The 21,659-nt window shown below is 38.3% G+C and overlaps 1 protein-coding gene and 1 long non-coding RNA gene across 2 annotated transcripts; both read left to right on the forward strand.

Moving 5' to 3' along the window:
• The first annotated feature begins 1,819 nt into the window (after nucleotides 1–1,819).
• Nucleotides 1,820–17,330, forward strand: LOC139953104 (aminopeptidase A-like). Its single transcript, XM_071952516.1, has 20 exons — nucleotides 1,820–2,722; nucleotides 5,815–5,959; nucleotides 6,439–6,576; nucleotides 7,014–7,134; nucleotides 7,322–7,476; nucleotides 8,064–8,177; nucleotides 8,392–8,526; nucleotides 9,111–9,176; nucleotides 9,568–9,633; nucleotides 10,224–10,417; nucleotides 11,007–11,089; nucleotides 11,282–11,412; nucleotides 11,744–11,799; nucleotides 12,248–12,395; nucleotides 12,966–13,039; nucleotides 13,467–13,568; nucleotides 14,036–14,206; nucleotides 14,491–14,631; nucleotides 15,164–15,245; nucleotides 16,131–17,330. Exons 1-20 carry the CDS (start codon nucleotides 2,004–2,006, stop codon nucleotides 16,275–16,277), a joined length of 2,988 nt encoding a protein of 995 aa, XP_071808617.1. The 5' UTR covers nucleotides 1,820–2,003; the 3' UTR covers nucleotides 16,278–17,330.
• A 1,307-nt stretch (nucleotides 17,331–18,637) lies between these two features.
• On the forward strand, nucleotides 18,638–21,643 carry LOC139953081 (uncharacterized). Its single transcript, XR_011787940.1, has 3 exons — nucleotides 18,638–18,772; nucleotides 19,736–19,809; nucleotides 20,449–21,643. It is a non-coding gene; the product is annotated as an uncharacterized lncRNA (long non-coding RNA).
• Nucleotides 21,644–21,659: the final 16 nt, after the last annotated feature.

Consider the following 21,659-nt stretch of genomic DNA (forward strand, 5'->3'; position numbering starts at 1 on the left):
GGCCTCTAATCCACTTAGGTATCTGGGCCCAATTTCATGGCTCTGCTGAACCACAGAGGGCGCTATATCAACCGGCCATGAAATGTTCCTTTTCGGTAATAAATTAATCGGAGTCTTTGGCCATTTGCGAATGAATCATTTATGGCTACGGCTTGTGTGATCATCACGTGAACAAGCAACAGCTATATACAGCCATAAATGTTGTTCTACTTTTTTTAATTGTAAAATCTTTTTTACTCTAATTGTTTGCATTTTAAGTAATGTTTTCCTTTTTCAATTTTATTAAATTACACAGGACTATAATGTAATAGAGCTGGTGTGCTGATTTTTGTATCCTGTATAGAGATCTTTAAAAAAATAGATAAATAAATAAAAAAATTGGTAAAAGTGCAATGTTTTACAAACTATTGGCTGCAATAAGTGTAGAACTAATTTACAAAATCAAAAGGTTACGGAAATTATCATTGTTTGGAGGGTACCTGTCTTTTTAAGGACTCTGTAGTTTAATCGTGTTTATGATTGAGTAGAAAAACTGCGTGTTCAGGCTATTTTAAAACACTATAGAGAATAACAAAAGACTATAGTTTTATACTTCTATAGGATATCAGAATACCATAATTTTATACTTTTATAGAATACCAATACTGCATTGCTATACTTAGAGAGCAACAGAAGACTGCAATTTGATACACTTTTAGAGAATAACAGGAAACTATGATTCTATACTTTTAGCGTAATGCCCTACTTATCTATTCACATTCCGATTACCGTTTAAACTCTTAGTCAACACTCAACCACTTAGGACAGCTTTGTAACAGGCAATTTCACGTGACCCCTTCACAAACATATCGAGGCCAAGTTATAGGGTTATTAAGTGGTAGCAACTAAAAATACTTCTTTAACATGCACTTTATAATGCTGAGAATGAATAAAACATACTTACTGTAATGTGCTAAGCATATTTGTATTGTGATAACACAAGTTTTTATCAGCCATATACTTGTTATCAAACGGAACGACAATTTTATGTAAAGACTGAAGTCCAGTGTGTACAACTGAGACCACACCTCGTGTATTTAAATTCGCACAGTTGAAGAAAAGTTTGGAGTGGAGTCTAGAGTTGTCAAAGTCGTTTCGTTATTTTGTGTTTTGTAAAAAAAAACATGCCCTGCTATGGTGATTTCTTCTTGCATAAAGCTTGGTAAGTATTATAGGCCTACTTTTATAAGACCAGTATTATCACTTTGTGTGTCCCAATATAAATGCATGAAATATATGTCAAAATTTAGGCTCAATTGGTTATCAAAGCTGCAAGACAATAATGAAAAAAAATATTGAAAAATAAACAGTTATTGCACAAACTTTTTTCAAATTCAAATATTTCAGTGGGAAATTACTTTTTCTCAAAAACTTCGTGACTTCAGAGGGAGCCGCTTCTCACAATGTTTATTTTTTTTTTAAGTATCAACAGCTCTCCGTTGCCGCTTACCAAATAAGTTTGAGCTTACTCTTGTACCATGCACTTTTCCTTGAAATTCATATTTGTGTAAATTAATTTAAATGTTTCCTCCTTCCCATTCAATTAAACTCACAAGCAACCTCTCAACTGGGACCATCATGTCTACAAAATGCCATTTTTTGCAGTTTTCCCGTGGGTTTTTACCTGCAATGTTCCTTGAACTCATGGATGAAAAGAAAGGTCACTCTTCAATATGGCACTCTCGTTACGAGCCGGATTTCAAGTTGAGGGACGCTAAGTACCAAAGGACATGTAGACATGTTTATGTTTTGTCCTGGTGTACGGCTGATTTGACTGTCATGCCATGCACGCGCTGCCAACCAAGGACTGCGCCACACGTTACCCAGCGGTGTTCCTTCATTGATCGGGTAGACTTGGAAGCAAGCACTCGCCAAGTTTCATAAAACTTGACTTTTAGGGTACTCAACCTTCGGGGTGTATTAGGTTAGTGGGGATCGAGTTTACGTCTGCACCAACCTTAATCATGGGTCGAGGTGGCAAGAATGAGCTTTCAGACTCTGTTAGCAGTCCGGATGACCGTTACTTGAGCGTTGAGTCCAATGTTGATACTAAATCGGGTATCTATGTCCGAAAGAGTCAGATCGTAGCCTCCGTGGTTCTTGTTCTTGTCTTAACGACAGGTGTAGGGCTCATGGCTGGTCTGCTGCCAGAGTGTGACGTCCCATCCAAGGGTGCCATTACCGCAAAGCCATTCCCAACAACAGGTGTCCCAAAGCCTACAGACAGCAAGCCAACAGAGCCCAAACCTACCGAGACCAACCCTACCGAGCCGATGCCAGTAACCACCCCAGCACCATGTCTTGATGACTGGTGCAAGCTGCGTCTCCCGGCCGAGATCTACCCCGAACACTACAACCTCCTGCTCTACCCGGACCTCACGGTCGGGAGTTTCTCCGGTACCGTCGACGTAGACATCAAAGTAACAGGACCCATCAAATTCCCCCGTATTCACATCTTGAAGATGGACATCCTCTCTTCAGAGATTAAACCCAAGGGTTCCTCAACTCCTCTGAGCGTCGTGAGGATGTTTGGGTTTGAGTTCAATGAGTTTTGGGTGATGGAGATGACTGAGGATCTTCAGCCTGGTGACTATGTCTGGAGTCTTGCCTTCACTGGCTCACTGATTGAAGACAACCTCGGCTTTTACATGAGTAGCTACAAGAACAGCGCTGGAGAGACAAGGTATATAACCCTGTTCACACCACAGCAAATTTACAGGGGTATCTTGCTTAATTTTAGCAAGGTTGTCAAATTTTACAATTGGACTGTCGAAGGTCCCTTGTGAAATCTTCTCAAACTGTCCATCTAAATTTTTATGGGCAATGTCCTTTCACACGAGGTGCATAATATAACATTTCTCAACCATGCTACATTAAACATGGCACCCTTGCTAAATTGCTGTCGTGTGAAAGGGCGTTAAAATGTATCTAACTGTTAATCAATTAAAGGTGTTTTGGGAACCGTTCGGTTGTTTTAATCCTATATATAATAAAAATGTAGATAACTAGATTATTACAATAAAACTAACCTGTGTAGATTTTCTTTCAAAATGCTATAGCGTTTTTGAGATAATCGCCGAAAGTCCGGAGCGGTTTTGTCCAAGCAGGAAGAATAAAATGGAAACACAATCTGAGAAACGTCAGTATCTGACACTGACAGTATCGCTTCTCAGATTCATTTCAATCTTTTTCAATAACTAATTAACTTCAAAATATTTTCTCAAAAGGCTGATACATTATGAGAAGCTGCTATAGGCCTACCTAAAGCAATAAGTTTTTATTTCCGTTAATTTTAAGAGCGATGGTAGAGGCCAACATTAATATAAAATCACTCATTAAATAACAAGACTATACTGATGTTATCCATGACGTCATCAACTGGCCTCACGGTCTAAAATCGAATAATTATTAGGCCCATACACGTTAAAATGTATCTCTCCGCATTCACTGACTCCGGTTTGGGGTTTTTTAGTAAACATAACTTTATGCCTTTTTTCTGCAGGAAATACTACAAGTCATTCAAATACAAAACACACCGTTATTCAATGGACAATGAACTTTGTTCTATAGTTCTGCTCTGATAAGCGTTTTGTAGTACGATGTTTTACATACGATGTCGACCGCAGAACTTTTGTGTAGTTACGTTCCATGTTGAAATAATCTATAATCTGATACAAATCATTGCATACTTTATTGCCATTTTACAGGGAGCCAGATAATCCGAGTAAATAAATATGGGGAATTCTAAATCTATTTATTGCCAATTCATCGATTCAATGGGTAGCACGGAATGGGTTGAAGGGCACCTGTAATGTATGTTTGTTTACACATGTACCCCCCCCCCGCCCCCGGACAAAAAACTGAAATGAAACGGTGAAATCTTGCATAACAAATTTCATAACCTCGTTCTACTCTGATTCAGTTGATTTGGAGAGTGGGTCATCCCAGGGGTCCATAATAGGTCCCTTGATGTTTGAAACTTACACCCCCTCCAATTTGATAATTATTATTATCATACGTCATCATACTTCATTCATTATGATGATTTTAAACTTTAAAGGTTATGCTATGTTAAAGTGGTTTTTTGTCAAGACGTCACAGACCGGCAATCTTGGCACTTGATAGTTTCTAAACGTTTAAAACTATAACTACTTCAGGTCAAAGTACACTGCACAAAAATGTGTGGGTGGGGTGTCATAAAAGCGATGCTCTTGTAGTACAAAGTATAGGTTTTTTTTTCCCATGCCAAACTTCAGAATCATCAGTGAGTGTTAGAGGGTCACCCCACGGGCTGAATCTGGTCACTCTTGCACCCAATCGAAATCAACTCTGCATACTCCCCGTCCAAAGAAATGAAATTTCTCCCCATGTCACACTTCAGAATCTGGCAGTGGGTGTAAGAGGTTCACCCCACGGGCTGAATCTGGTCACTCTTGCACCCGATCGAAACCAACATGTTATTTGTAATTGTTGTTGGGGTAGCTTTTATAAAATATAACACCTGGGACTCCGGTCAGTCTGACCCTATTTTTGTAAACTTTTTGAAAAACTAGGTGGCAGCAGGCGGCTTACTAGGTAAGTTCATTGTTTATGGGCATAAGGCGCTAGCTAAGTAGAACTAGCCATGAAAATTACCTGGTAAGTCTGCTGCCACCTAGCGTTCTTAAGTCTCCCATTAAATGTTATGTAACGTAGCTCTGACGTCACACGCGTCCTTGGCCGCAAACACTTAAAACAAAAAGAACTAACATTGCATGCTTTACTGCTTTAAGAGTTTCAACGCGAATAATTTCTAGGTCAAACCAACTTTCAAATGTTCATTTCAAAGTGACGCACAAAGTCTATGTCGATTTAGGGGGCTCATCACTACCAGCCAGCTGCAAATGGCAATCGCATCTGTAATCTATAATATTATGATGATACGGGACCAAAGGTCGGCAAACAATGATAACTATTGATGAAAAGATCTTGAGAACTGTTTGCAAACATTGGTACCATGGATCTGGATCCATCACTAAGTGTAGTGTTGGTTTGGGTTTTATTACTCCATGATTTATACTGATAAAAAAATAGCCTTTACATAATATAGGACCTTCACGGACGAAACATATTCTAGACAAAGACAAAACAAATAAGAGAACGTTAGGCCTCTTAAATACCAAAAGTCAAACAGGAAGAACAAAAAAAAAACTAATATTTCAGCCTAGCAAGACTGTTCGTCCCCCCCCCCCCACCACCCCAACGCCCCCACCCCCCCCCCCCCCCAAAAAAAAGGTACTTGCAAACAGCGCCCTCAAGAGTTACTTACTAATAATCCCTAAAACAAAATCACAGCTGTCAAAAAACTGAAAAAGTGTCATGTCTGTCGAGTGTATTTTGCTGTTCCTGAAGGCTTTTGTCTGTCTAGAATCAATGTTTCGACTTAATTGCTTCGATGGTTTTGACATTCACAAAGTGGAAAGGATCAAAGGGACGTTTGGTGAGTGTATTGGGGGAAGTTTGAACAAATAATTTCGTACTTGACTTCCCTTAAAAAACGAACTATCCCATTCCCAGATCAGAATGCATCCATAATAACTAGTTCCTATCGTAAAGAGGACGTCTATGGCCATTATTAGTTGGAGTGATAGCGGAATGAACATCAATTTAATCATAGTTCTAGAGGAATGGGGTTAGGTTTTAATGAACCGGTTAACCATTAAAAAGAAATGCGGTGAGGGATGTCAGTGTTAAAATTTCTTCCATTGATTGATTTGTTTGTCATTTTGTCTCCAGGAATATGACATCGAGTAAATTTGAGCCTACATCAGCTCGTAAAGCTTTCCCCTGCTTCGATGAACCCAACCTAAAGGCAGAGTACACCACAACCCTCGTCCATCCCCCCGCTCCGTACCTCGCTTTGTCCAACATGAATGTCAATGTAAGTCACATCAGAAACAAGAATACTCCCAGTCCCAGGTGCAAGTTTCATGAGGCTGAAGTAATAATAATAATTTATAATAATTATTATTGACCAGTTTTTATATCGCGCTTTTCACACCCAAGGGCTTCTTGGGCTCGGGACATTATTAATATTACTTCCCTGCCCTGGTGGTCACTGGGCCTTAAATCATTCTTAAATCATCTCAATTCCCTGGCGAGTACAGCATGTGCGACAATTATATGGGATACTCGGCTAAACCAATCACAAGAACCATCTCTACCCTCGCAGGTACCCATTGTGCTTGCATACAAAATAAGCGCAAATTTCCATTACCCCAATCATCAGCCCTAATGCGCCTATCGACATCTTTTTCATATTTGACCTCCCCCCCCCCCCCTGATGAGCCTTAGCTCGCAAGAATGGCGTTTACATTTAACTACTTTCCTGTCTTTCTTGTTCCATCTTTCTTGAAACAGATGACCACAAACTACACCTTGGACCCAACTTTGATGCAGACAACGTTTGAACGCTCCGTGATGATGAGTACTTACTTGGCCTGTTTCGTTGTTTGCGATTTCGCCTATAAGGAGATAATTCTGGACAGTGGGTTACCTGTAAGATGATTAGTCAACTTTTTACTTCCACAAACCTTGTTGAGATACACCAAGTGAGAAGACTGGTCTTTGACAATTACCAATAGTGTCCGGTGTCTTTAAAAAATGGGGGATCAATTGCTAATTTTAAGGGCAATAACAAATTTCTTGTTATTGTATGATAGCCCTATAGCCAATTATCTTTCTCATGACTTACTCTGACTGTGCGCTGATTTACATGCTTGGAAGCGCCTTATAATTCACTACACAATAGTCATTTTTCTTTTCTTGTTCAGCAATTTCGTCACCCTATAAAGCAATTTATAAATACTTATTATTATTATTATTGTTATAAAGTTTGAGCTGTAAATATTCAATTTATTCCCATAACAAGTTGACTTGCTGTTGATTATTGTTATTGTTGTTGTTGTTATTGTTATTGTTGTTGTTGTTTACAGTTCAGAGTGTATGCGCCTCCAGACCAGATTGACCAGGTGGACTATTCACTTTCTGTCGGCGCTAACGTCACAGAATATTTCGAGAAATACTTTGATTTGGCATACCCGTTGCCAAAACTAGGTGAGTGAGGAAAAAATGAGCGCTTTGAACCTCAAATTATTATCATTATTATCTTGGTCTAATAGATTGGACTCTAATTTGTTGGTTTCTGTTCTCCTAATTTGTCAAGACATGATCGCTATTCATGACTTTGTTTCTGACTCCGACTCTAATTTGTTTTGTTTTTCTGTTCTCCTAATTTGTCAAGACATGATCGCTATTCCTGACTTTGTTTCTGGTGCCATGGAGCATTGGGGCTTGATCACCTACCGTGAAGTCAACCTGTTGTACTCAGAGACTGACTCAGCCGAGTCTAATAAGCAAAGAGTAGCCGAGGTCGTCGCTCATGAGCTCGCTCATCAGGTGAGTTTTGATCCAACTCTAGTATTTATGAGAGCAGCCTAGCAAGTTTTTTTTCTTTTTTTGAGGAATTGCCTAACATCACAATGCCAGCTGGCCACTTCAGGTTGAGGGCTACACTGAACTGATTTGGGCTAACGACCCTAATCAACTGCCATCGGGGGCATGTTGCAACCAACTCCTGGGTCTGAAACAGGGTTTACCCTTCACACTCTGTAAGGATGTAGTAGGCATCCACTGGCAGCCTGGCTGGTTAGCAGAATGCAATACCTCTCTTAAGTTTTTTTGAAATGATTAGGGTTTAAAGTGCTTTCCTTATGTGGACTTATACACAAAGGAACAAGGTCCTGACAATGGTTTTTCTTTGTTGAACCGGGACCCCGCAACGTGATTCTTTAAAAAAGGGAATAATTGTATTGTCTCACAACTCTGTGGGCAGAAGTGGGAATGTATTTTTTTTATTCAAAGCAAAATTAACAAGACAGCAACAGATTTCTAAGTGCTCTAGGTTCATGTCCCATTCTCGTCCGCTTTTCTTGTTTTTCTCAAATTGTTTCTTTCTATACTTTTACATTGTTTGATAATTTCAGTGGTTTGGTAACATTGTTACAATGGATTGGTGGGATGACCTGTGGCTCAACGAAGGCTTCGCTAGCTATGTTGAGTACCTTGGCGTCGACTATGTTCACCCCGACTGGCAGAAGGTAAGCTTCATATTCATGGTTTGTTGGAGGTTTTATAGACTAAGACTACCTCCCAAAGAAGTTTTTTTGGTGTAATTCATTAGAGGATTTACATTTTTTGTTTTCTTTTTTACTGCATTTTTATTTTCTAATAATGATTACTAGTGAGACATTTAATTTTTGACAATTACAATTTATGATTTTTTTTTTTCATAACCTATCCCTCTCTGTGTAGATGAATCAATTTCTAAATCAGGATTTTATTTACGTGATGGGGAATGATCAGATCGTCAGCTCTCATCCAATTATCGTCCCAGTCAACCATCCGGATGAGATCAATGAAATATTCGACTCTATCCCCTACAGCAAGGTAAGTTTGATCCTAGCATGCTGTGGCCGAGCGCAAAAGACGACTCAAGCTCTTGTGTTTCCGATCGTGGTCAAGTCCCGGTCCTGGGTTTTGTAGCCAAGCAGTCAAGCACACTATAAAAAAAGAATAGGTTTCATACCTCAAAACTTTAAAGAAAAAAATACTGAGCAATTTGATATGCCCCTTTGATACGGGTGTAACAAAGTACTATATACGTCTCTCTTAATATTAATGCATGAGTACGTCACAATTCTAACTTAAAAAGAGGCCATAGGCGCAGCCACTGCAAGTGGTGGCGGACGTGCGCCAATGGCCTCATTTTGGGTAAGAATTATGACGTCATGCATGAATATTAAGAGAGGTGTATAAGAAGCTAGTTTTATAATTATTCCCTTTCCTCGGTCCAGTGGAGCATTGTGGCCGCGTGATCTAGCTTTGCTGTACTTTGCTTCTGTTTTGAGTTCGTTCCCTTCACCTTTATCCATTGTTTGCATTTATTTAAATCTAACAGATGTGATTGAATTCGCTCTGCCAAAACACAACAGTGTAAACATTTAAACATTTTATCACAAATTATTTCCCAGGGTGCAAGTGTTCTTCGGATGCTGAACGAAATCGTCACTGAAGATGTTTTCAAAGCCGGTGTTGCGGTAAGAAAGTCATCTTTATCTGAGCTACTCTTTAAAACCTCTCTCTACCTTTATGATTTTTAGGGATCACATTTTCTTTATTTGCGACTGTTTTGGGATTGTTCTTTTATGCGCCAATTATTTTAGCGATAAATTGATCATCATATGCACACATTAATTGTCACTGTTATTAGATGCAAATATTTTTTGCAAATGGCAACCTTCCCCAAAACACGCCACAATAGCGCCCTCAAGAGTCCTATTACCTATTCTGAAATCTGCATGTCCGTGCGAATTATTATTTTTTTCACTTCACAATTACTTTTCTTAAGGGACTTAAATCGGTCACTAGCAACCGATTGACGCATGAAAGAGTTTAATTATTAAATATTTCTGTAAATTTTCTCCACAGTCCTATTTGAAGAAATACGCTTACCAGAATGCTGTCAGTGACGACCTTTGGGCTGAGATAACAGAAGTAAGTATTCTTTCCTTTTAATCGATGTATGCTTCAAAATGCCTCAAAATCACACAGCTTTGCACAAAGTGGTAAAGTAACCCGTGTCTAACTTTCCTATCGTTGTATTTGTATTGTCGATCCATGCCACAGATTGCCACGGCAGAAGTTGACTCAGGTTGAGAACCTTGTCTCTTCCAACAGTGACTTGACTTCCATTGCATTTGCTTCTCCAGTTACCACTCTCATTGCTAAATTCAATTCAATCAATCAATCAATCAATCAATCAATCAACTAATCAATAATTAGTTTAACTTTTAAGTCGCTGATCCAACAGTCATTGCTTGTTGCACCATAACAGTAAGGCTCTGCTGGTCATTTTGTTGTATATATACCAATAAATAAATAAATAAAAATGTAGGATGGCATCACAGATTTGAAAGTGGATGTGTAAGGATATTGGTCAGATAATTTGTAAAAGAGGATTTTCCCACATCCTACTGGAGCAGCAAGGAAAAGAGTAGGGTCATACTTGAGATTTTCTCTTGTACAAAACGGAAAGTGAATCTCATTCATCAAATATAACTCTCTCTCTTGAATCGTTGTTCCAGGCCTGTAAGAACGCCAGCATGGACATCAACGTAAAAAAAATCATGGATACCTGGACTCTGCAGATGGGATTCCCCGTTGTTACCATGACGAAGAGAAATAATGGAGGCTCATGGATGGTAGACGCTGATCAAACTTGGTTCTTGGTTGATCCTCAAGCCGATAAATCCAAAGACGAATACGGAAGTGTTTTCAAGTAAGTGTCTAAGATGGATTCCATTTTGGACCGTTTCAGCCCAAATGGTAGTCTTGGTGCAAGACTTTCTTGTTGAGTTGAGCCCCTTTCATACGAGAGCAATTTAGCAAGGGTCCCTTGCTAAATTGTAGCATGGTTGTAAGATTTTTGAAAATGTACCTCGTGTGAAATGATGTGGAAGTTTTCCAATAGTGCCTGCTATCGTTTGATAGTAATGTGCCCAGCGAGGAGAAGTGAAGCGGGGATCACGATTGTTGATTGATAGTAAAGAACAACGTCTGGCATCAAGTGACTTAAGCTGACCAAGATAACACACAAACAAAACACTCAAGCTTTGAGTACAGCCCCAATTGTTGACCTTGCTTACGTCAAGCTTACATTAGGGAGGCCGCCATTATTCGGACTAGAAAGTTCAATTTGTAGAGCTAGCCGAAACACATTAATCCTGAAGTCGCAGAATCAAATCCCATTATAGGATCATGCTACCGACATTGTCACATGGCTTATCAAAACGGTATCATTTAATATATCTTTGAGAATTTTTTACAAACATGTTTTAACTCTTGTGTACTTGGCCTTTACTCCGCAGCTATACCTGGAATATCCGTTTCAACTATTTGTTTGAGTCCAACCCCAGCACTTTCCTTGAAAGCCCAATGGAGTTTGGTGGAGGTAGGAGAGATTCTGTTTCATTTAATTTGTGCCGTGCCTCGAGAAGTAATGTGTTTTTCGGGCTACCAAAATCTCATCAGGGCTACTAAACATTCTGGGTTACTAGCCCTGCTGACTACCATGAAAATACACTTAATTTAGAAACACTATGTTTAATTGTCTTGTTATTCTCGCTTCTGTTTGTGCATGTAGTCTCCTTTCCATGGGTTGGTGCTGTGACAGACTGGTATATAGCCAACCCTGGCAAGTTTGGTTACTACCGAGTCAACTACGATACAGAGAACTGGAAAGCACTAAGTGAGCAGCTGATGGACGATCACCAAGTAAGTTCAGATTGACATTATATTTAACAATGGGGAAGATTTTCTCAGACATTTTTTTTTTTTTTTTTTTTTTTTTTTTTAAAGAAGATATTATCCACATGATAAGGTTGGGCGGCCACTTCAAGGTGAGGGCTACACTTATTGCGGTATTTTTTTCTGGTAAGCTATTTTTGCTAAGCGGAGTTTTACTGTGCTTACATGTTTTATGAAACTGGGCCCAGAATAGAAGGGTATCAGACTTGTCTTCCGATTGGCCAGCGGTCCTGTCGAGAATTTGTATCGATTTGATTTGTCTTGTATTTATTTCTTACTTTTCTTTGATCATTTTCAGGTGATGGACATCCGTGACCGAGCTGGATTGCTTGATGATGCTTTTAACTTAGCCAGGTAGGTGTCAAACCACGCCATATTCGAGTTAGATATGAATAATGTCTCGTACCATGACTTGAGTGTCAAAAGTTACATCTTAAGCTGGAATTACTTTGACTATTAAGACAGTTCTTTTGCTGTGATGCCCTGTGTATGTTCCCGTACAAATTCTTCACAAGCCTCGGAATGACCCATGGTTGCCACAACGATTGCCCTGTCCCGGTGCTTTTGCCGTGGTGCCCTGTGCTTTTGCTTTGTTGCCCTTGTACGAGGTTCCAATACAAATGTACATTTTCCTCATTGAGGTGCCCTTTACCAGAGGCAAATCGTTGTACCCCTTCAAGAGTGAAGTCCAAGTTATGTGGTACTACTGCAAGCCTCACCTAAATAAACTCAAACCATGCAAAGTTTCAAATCCTACTTTTTATAATTTTTTTAAATAATCTTCTTGTTTACTTTCTTGCAGAGCGGAGTTGATTGATTACAGCATCCCACTGGACATGACGAGGTATTTGTCATCCGAGGAAGAATACACTCCTTGGGATGCTGCTTACGATAACATCATCTGGTTGCGAGAAACACTCCGCTATAGACCCGTCTTCGCTAAACTCAGGGTGAGACACTTGGCAGAAAGGAATAATTTTACGCTTAAACTTGAACTGGGGCTATTTAATGTGTGACACAAAACCCCAGCCCAAACTCTATGTGAGACCCTTCAACCAGTTGACACAATTTGAAGGACAATTTTGAAATAGAATTAATTTTATACGCTGCGATACAAACCTGGGCCTTATTTCATGGCTCTTGTTACCGCCAAATTTAACCCATGTAAAAGAACCAAGTGCACTTATCGTAAATAGAAGGGGCTCTCCTCAGTGTTCCTGGTTTGATTGGTAGTATATTGTGCCACCAGTTGGTAATCCATCATCATCACAGGGTAAAAGGAGTAGGTCGCATAACACAGACGTAGGCCAATACATCATGCAGGAAAATACTGAATTTGAAGCCCCATGAGCGTCACTGAGTGGCTGATATGCGCTTTATAAGAAGCCACTATTGTTTTTATATAAAAATCAACTTATCAGACTTTTGGCGCACAATCGCAGTTGTTTTGAATAAGTTTGAAATGTTCTCTTGTGAAGTGAAATGAATATTTATTTGTTTTGTGCCTTTCCTTTCAACAGACCTACTTTGCTGGGCAAGCTGCTCCAATGCTTAAGAAACTAACCTGGAATGACGAGGGAAGCCATCTTGAACGGTAAAGGCCTCTCTAGACATCCATCATCCAATCCCAGTCAGAACACAATCCCAGGCAGCTTTAACACACTTCGGTGTATTGGTAAAACCAAAACTAATTTTCTTTATCCTCGATGCAAATTGAACATCCATAATTGCTGCGTAGAGTTCAAATTCTGCTCCACCTGCCAGGCTCTTAGTGGATGATACCCATACCTACATCCTTTCAGACCGTAAAAGGGTTACCCATGTTCCGGCCATGTGATGTTTGGTGATTTCGCATGAACTGTTTCAAATTTTTTAATTATTTTGTTAGGATGCCTGTGGACAAAATTTAAAGACCTGGTGAATGCCAATGAACTAATCCTTTATGCATATGTGAACATTGAATTTGCTCCAACTATTTGTAGAAGATCAACACCTTAATTTTGTTTTTTTGTATTTTGCAGTTACCTTCGTAGCGACATCATCTACATGTCCTGTGGCTTTGGAGATCCGGACTGCTTAGACGAAGCCGTCAGACTTTTCAGAACTTATTTGAATGGATCAAGGTAAAAAAAAAAATATTCCATATCCTTGTTTTCAAAAATAAATTCAAAAAGTATACAAACTTTCGTACTTGTAATTTTTCAAACCAAAACTAAAATCATCATCACAGACTCCTTAGAGTTTGTACAACCTCCAGTCCTGGTTCAGTGATGGTTTGTAGGCCCGCTAGTATCTTTTTGTAATTACTTTTTGGAAAAAAATGTAAATTTACATTTTTATTCAGACAAAATAAATAATACATTTTCTAGTTTTACTGAAAATGTGACATACGACCTTGTTGCACTGATGCGGCGATGTTCTTCCTACTTAAGTGTTTTTCTGATTTTTCGGGCCCTTGGAAAAATAAGGAAAATTATTGTTATTAAGGCCTGAAGGTCTTTTAAAGCCTACACTATGCGTTCATGTAGGTTGGCTCTCGCACTCTGAATGATTGATTGATAGATTGATTGATTGATTTTTACAATTGTAGCATTTCAGTGAATATTCGATCTCACGTTTATCGCTTTGGAATGGAGGAAATCGGAGATCAGGAGGCTTGGGACATTCTTTGGGAAAACTACATGAACAGCGATGTGGCCTCCGAGAAGACTAAGCTGCGCTATGCCCTGGCTCGAACTCGCCAAGTCTGGCTTCTATCAAGGTATGTTCCAATGTTTGGGGTTTGAATCCCTGTATGTTTTTATCTTCATTCAGTTTCTTATTTCTTATTTTTTCAGCGCCATGAGCGTCATGCCTGACAGGTGTGCTTTATAAGAGGCCACTATTATTATTATTATTTTTTTTTTTTTTTTCTCCATTATGTACCTGCTTATGTTTTTACTTGTGCCATGTTCAGCGCGCCCTAAAGCATGTCAATATTATGAAGTTTTGATACTATTATTATTTTTGTTATTTACAATATTTGTTTCTGTGATTTTTTCCCAGGTATCTGGAATACTGCAGAGACCCCAGTAAGATCCGTGGGCAAGATTTCTTCTCGACTCTTGGCTACATCGCTGACAATCCAGTAGGAAACCTTCTGGTGTGGGACTGGGTCCGGGCCAACTATGACTACCTCTTAGACAGGTAGGTAAACATCTCATCTGTGGTTTAAGGCAGTGGATACTATTGGTAGTTACTCAAAATAATTTATTGCATAAAACCTTTCTTGGCAACGAGTAATGGGGAGAGGTTGATGGTATAAAATATTGTGAGAAACAGCTCACTCTGAAGTGCCATAGTTTTTGATGAAAGAAGTAATTTTCTACAAATTTGATTTCGAGACCTCAGAATTACATTTTGAGGTCTGGAAATCAAGCATCTGAAAGCACACAACTTTGTGGGACAAGGGTGTTTTTTCTTTCATTATTATCTCACAACTTCGACGACTGATTGAGCTCAAATTTGTACAGGTTTGTTATTTTATGCATAGTGTTGAAATACACCAAGTGTATTAGAGCGTTCAATGTTTAGTCTATGTGCAAAATATTGGACCCATTTACATCACAGCTTGTGACACCACCATTGAAAGTTCTTATTTATTGAATTGGCCAATGGTAAAGAATAGAGGGAGTTTGAGGAGGGATCAAATCTGACTTTTTGATTTTATTATTTGTAGATTCGGCGTGAGTGACCGGTACCTTGGCCGACTGGTGCCCGGATTCACAGACTATTGGAACACTGAGCAGAAACTAAAGGAGGTAAATGATTGACAGGAAGAGTAGTTCACTCAATGCTTTGTGTACAGTGTACTCCGAGGTGGAGGGGAGCAATTAAAGTTTAGAGTCTTGCTTAATAGCACCATAGCACAGTAACAATACATGTGAGGTCCATTCAATGTGTGTCAGCTACCTTATCCCTTTTTATTTACTTCAAAGTGGATTTCACACACAAAACTTCATATTCAGTGTACTCCCCCATCTGGAAGGGAGCAATTAACCATGGCCGAGATTCAAAACAAACCATCTTGTCATCTGTGATGTCTACACGTTCAGTGTCTTGAATCTGAAACTTAACTTACTAATAATCTGAACACAAGTTCCTTATCGTGATCACAGCAAGGTTTTCAAAACACACCCTCCCAAAACCCTTGACGGCAGGGGAACTCTAATCATGAAAAAAAAATCAAACTGAGAAATAATGGACGTATATATTGCCTCTGACACCGGTCTGGTTTAGATCGAAAGTTAAAGCCATCTCCCCTACTTGTTTTATATATGTAATATATGTAAGTTTCTGAAATGTTAAATTGCCCATTACCCAGCCTGCCTGCCAGGGGGGCTCTGGTTTGTACAAGGTCACTGTATTTGTAAACTACTTGATCCAACTTGTCTACTATCAAGCCTACATTTGCTAGAAGAATTTGAAACTTTGCATGATGGAGTAATCAGGTAATGAGTGCGGTAACACCATGTGTAAATCTATTTGTAGTCGTGTCAACCACCGGTTCATTTCAGATCAAACACTACTCAAAAGAGATTTAATACACGTGGTGCTACCGCAAACCTCACCCAACCTTCTCTTTTCAACATTCAAGACGGCATCTCGACTAAAACCCCGCCTCTTTCTTTCCGTTCTATTAACAGCTTGAAGATTTCTGGGAGGAGTATCCGGACGCAGGGGCCGGATCCCGTGGACGTCTCCAGGCCGTTGAACGCATCCGCACCAACATTAACTGGCTCGCTAAGAATGAAGACACAATCTCCATGTGGCTAGACAATAACTTGGCGTAATCGTGAACAATCACCACCCAATCACTTATTCTCAAAAATAAACACCACTGAATAGTTAGTTGATAAAGCACTGATTATTAATGATCCAGCTAATTAGTTATGATTATTGACAAAACTTGATTGAATTACTTTATGAGGAATCGGCCGTCGAAAAACCATCCTGTACAAAGCAGAGGAAAAAACATCACTTATTAGAAGGCGCTGGTTACCAGCTAAACTACCATGTTGGGAAGGCTGTCTGTGACTGGTTGCCTGCTTTGATTTCTTTAGCTGTAAGAAACTGTATACTTGATGTATTTATTTAGCCAAAGGTGGAGGTTTCATATGTAGTTTAATATAATTAATGTGTTGTGATTAAAAACAATATATTTTTTTGACAGTTGACACATATTGTGTCTGTGCAACAAGGTTATGTGCAACCAAGTCATTGCATCTCGCACTAACACACTTCATAATGCTAAATCCCAATGGTCGTTGACTTTGTAAGAACGTCAAAGTTATTACGAGACTTGAGTGTTCAACATTCTAAAACGTGCACTTCCAGAAATGCTAACTTGGGAGCGACGACCTTGTTGTACCAAGCGGCAAAAATCTGTGATCTTTTCAATTTAATCTTCCAAAATCATTTTGGCTTCCAGTTATAAATCAATTTCTTTGCAAGGATTGTTGTAGTTGATGAGAAACTGAGAAAACTGTTTGAAGCAATTTGTAAACTATCAGTTTTGAATAAGTTTTTAACCAAGAAAGAGATATTCTTACTTGATGTAAACGCAACTTCCACCTTATTGTATCTTTGCCTTGCAAATTTTTGTTCAATTAATTCAACATTTATCGCTTAGTTTTGAAGTTCTTTTAAAGTTTTAATCTCTTCCTTATTTCAAAATCATATGAAGTTTTGGTCTCACAATCAGGAAACATTACTGCAAAACCTTGAGCCGTTTTATTTCATACAAATAATGGATGTTTAGTGACGTCTGTACTTTAAACTGTCCTACTTTGGGAACAAAATATCAAAAAAGTGAATCAAAAATAAAAGTAATTTTTCAAATTGAATGCTCACAATGTGTTTACTTCGTTGCTAAAAATGTGTACTTATCAAATTTTGCCTAATGTACTTTTCAGTTTTGCCTGAAAATGTGTAGAAGGCTTATTGTGTACTATTATTAAATTTTGTCGGAAAATTTACTTTGTCTGTTTTGCCTGACTAATTTTACAAGGCTTTGTGGACTTATCAAATTAATTTTGCCTGAAAAAAACGTGTACAAGGCCTTGTTTACTTTTTCAGTTTTGCTTGAAAAAGTGTACAAGGCTCTTCAGTTTTGTACGAAAAAGTTTACAAGGCTAAGTGTACTTTTTCAGTTTGGCCTAAACAAGTGTAGGAACAATAGTTATTATTCTGGTAAACCACTCCATGAAGTTTGACATACAGTTGGCAACCCCATCCGTCCCATGCATAGGCATTTAAAATCAACCAATATTAAAACAAGATTTGTTTGTAAACAGACCAATTTCGTAAAGCAAAAATGCTAAGCAAGAACAAATCTTACTGAGCACAAACAGAACCCAATTTTACAGAATTTCTCGGCACAAAAAGTAGCTACGCACAACACTTTTAAAGGGTCTGTACATTTTTTCTAACACAACACTCTATGAACATTTTTTTTTAAGTACCCGAATCCTTTAATACAGAACAAAGTTATCAGCAAAAGTACCATGGCACATCCTGCTTGTTTTCGCTAAGGAGAACATATTTAATAAGTACTAACTAGGCTTTGGAAGCAGTTTCATGAAATTGGGCCTATATTTAACCAGCCAAAACCAAAGTTTACACTGTTCCCCAATCATTTTCCCGCAGTAAATATTTGCCGGGTGAACTTCTTTTTTTTCGAAAAATAAATGATGAGGCAATTCAATTACTATCATTAAAAATTCATATGGGGCGACTCGCTTTCTGTTAGTGTTTCGAAAAAACATAACCATGCATATTATTATCAAACATGATTTTTTTTTTTTTTTTAAGTAAAATAACGCTTAGTGGATTTGTGGTCGATGCCTACTTTTCAACCAAAACAAACATTCTTAGGCATGAGGGTAGCCCTGCCCGCCCCTAGGCAATATAAGTTTCACATTGTGAGACGTCTTAATTCAAATTGGTAGTTTAAATCTAGACTTTAAATTATACAAATCAAGAGATTTTTAAGATCTATTTTCATAACTTTTTCAGAACTGCTTATAAAATATATAATTATCACAAAAGTCTGAAAATAAGTGTGGATTGCCTTGGTGTGACAGACTCACGCGCCACCCGTTTTGATTTATTTATGGAGTGCGCCCTCTCTAGTTCAGTTTTAGTCAGGTATTAAAAAGGGGAATTTTGACGTTGATCATCGTTGATAATTTTATCGGTAAACTTCAGGCAAAATGTCTCCTTCAAGCCCATCCTTAGGCTTCGTGTCAATGTGGCTGTTCGACAGAGGATGACCGGAGATATCAAGGTATGTTTTAGAGTGATACAATAAGAAACACTTATTTCCTGATACTTTTAATTTTGCAAAAATTGCATGTTTTGATTTTTACGAGAAGACGACCTAAACTGCATGATCAGTACACCCTGACCGGTGGTGCCTGACTACGGCGACAAACCATAGCTATAGCATAGTATGGGTGATCGTAGTTGTACGTGTACATGTACAGAAATAGATACATTTACGACTACATGTCATTGACTATAGTTGTCTCTACTTACACTTTACACAGTAGCCAATAGTGTTCCATAAAGTAAACAGAGTGTGACTCAACCAGGCCCCATACCTTAGTCCCCCCCCCCCCCTCCATCGGGCACAGCACCACTACTGGTCCCCCTCCCCTCCTAAAATAATCTCTTCAATGCCCCCAGCAGGGCACAATCTGCCCGTTCCTCATCCTCTGACCACCCCCCCCCCCCCCCCAAGTCCACACTGAGTAACTATAGTTTTGGGTTCCATCTCTTGAGCTAGACGTCTGTGGCCAAGATCAAATAAAAATAAAAGGGGCTACACTTGAACTTTGAAGTTGCTTTGCTTATCGGTCAACAAACATGGTATCAATCAATAGCTACATTTGATTAGTAATACTTAAAATAGGTTACACAAGCCTTGTACACATTTCCATTGTTGCCTTCATACTTTTCTAAAGGTGTTTTTAGAAATTAACATCTTTGAAAAGTATTTTTAAAAACATATTTTTTTCCCCAGTGAAGTGTATTACAAATTAAGTTATAACCAAAACGCTTTTTCCTTTTTTTTGTTCATATCAAACCTGTATAGCTGAGTGGTTTTTTTTTTAAACAATCTTCAACATCAAACTTTATACAAATTCAATGAAAAGGTTTGATGGCTTTCACTTGATTATTTTTGTCTCCTCTGTTGACTTATTCTATAATTTTACCTCTTTTGAATACACTATTTTTGTTTCCCCAGTGTGTTGTTGTTCCTGGTCAAGGCCAATCAGGTCATGCTACAGCGTGAACATCTTCATTCACATCTTAAACATGGTGAGTAAACATGAAATGCCATATACTACTCTAATCCTGATCATCATTGCTTGGCTGTGAGTTTGTGGAGGACAATCCTCCTTTAGTCTTCAGTGACAGCTGTATCTTCTTTCTTGTCCAACTGTTACTTTTTTGAATGCTGAAACCAATCACCACGATTTGACTTTTCACAATATTTAATATCCAGGGTCATTGTACAATGTTATCTGTGGTAAACCTCTTTTTTTCTTGTAACCCATTAAGTTATTTTTTTTACCTGGATAAAAATGTGTTGTAGTGATAATTTCAAAGTTCTTATTTCTAACCTTAACCTGATTTCCATCTGGGAAACCCAAATTTCTTCTAATATTTTGTTTTTCTTGTTCAATTGGAATAATTTTCACTTTGAGAAACTCTGTGTCTCTTGACTTTGTACACATGAACATCATTTTGACCAGTTTATGAGTATGACAAACATAACAGAAAACCTGGGCTTGCCCTACAAGCGAAAAGTATTGAAGCACAGAATTTGGTGGTAAGCAACGTCATGAACTTGGGCCCAGGAAAGTCTTCTGAGGATTAATTACATAATGTGCATTCTTCACATATCATTCATGACATTATTAACATTATTTTTGTGTTTGTCGATTTTGTGTGCAGGTCAGATATCCAATTCTTAATTGGGCAGTGATGTTTGATTCCAACATTGACATCTGTTTGTGATTACTACATTGGACAGCACTGTTTGGATTCCTACATGGACAGCAACATGATCTGATACATGGACAGCACAGTCGGATTCCTACATGGGCAGCGATATCTGAATCGTACATGACAGTAACGACTGATTCCTACATGGACTCTAACTTCTGATTCCTACATGGACAGTGCTTTAACATTTTGCACATTGTGTAATAAAGATCATCTTACAGTAGATAGATAAAATTATGTTTATGATGCCAAAGTGTTCCTTGTGCATGCAGTGCAGTTGGTTGGCTCCAAGTTGCCTGTAAAATGTGCCTAGTGTCACATGGCGATCGCCGTGACCACCAAAATCACGTAAAAATTTGACTTATATATACAGTCATAACTTAAAAACTAAACCCCAAAATGTACCCCCCTCACACTGATTGTTATCGAGTGTTGAGCTTTCGTTTGGTGTGATGCTCAAATCAACAGGGGTGCTATTGAACAATATTGAGAAAAACACAGTTGAAAATAATATTCTTTTGCTTTTTTAGAATTTTATCTGTGCACCAAAGGGTTAACATTCCAGGCACTGGAGACGTGTGGTCATTGTCTAAGACCAGTGAAATGATCTTTTACATTTATTTACAATTATTCATACAATTGTCTATCATTCAAAACAGACGAATAATTTGATTTACAGCTTGCATGTCAATGAATTTCTGGTACAAACTTATTACGACAGTAATTACCATTTGGTAATTACTCAAAACAAATATTATCTCAAAAACTGACTTTGTAACAAGCATTGAAGAGCTGTTGATAGGATACCACATTGTGGGAAACGACTCCCTCTGAAGCAACATAGTTTTTGAGAAAGAAGTAGTTTCTCACTTAAATATTAAAAGACGTCTAGCTAGAAGTCTTTTTATTATTATCTGAAAACACACAAATTTGTCCAACAAGGGTGTTTTTTCATTCATCATTTTCTCGGCAACTTCGATGACAATTGAGCCAAAATTTTCACAGGCTTGTTATTTTATTGTTTTGATGGGATGCATCAAGTGAGAAGACTGGTCTTTGACAATTACCAAACGTGTACGTTCCCTTTAATAGTGATAATTAAAGTTATTTAAAAAGATTCATGTAATTTATAGTAATGTGTAAATAAAATGGTCAACAAT

The sequence above is a fragment of the Asterias amurensis genome, chromosome 21 (genome assembly GCF_032118995.1).
Source record: "Asterias amurensis chromosome 21, ASM3211899v1".
Lineage (NCBI taxonomy): Eukaryota > Metazoa > Echinodermata > Asteroidea > Forcipulatida > Asteriidae > Asterias > Asterias amurensis.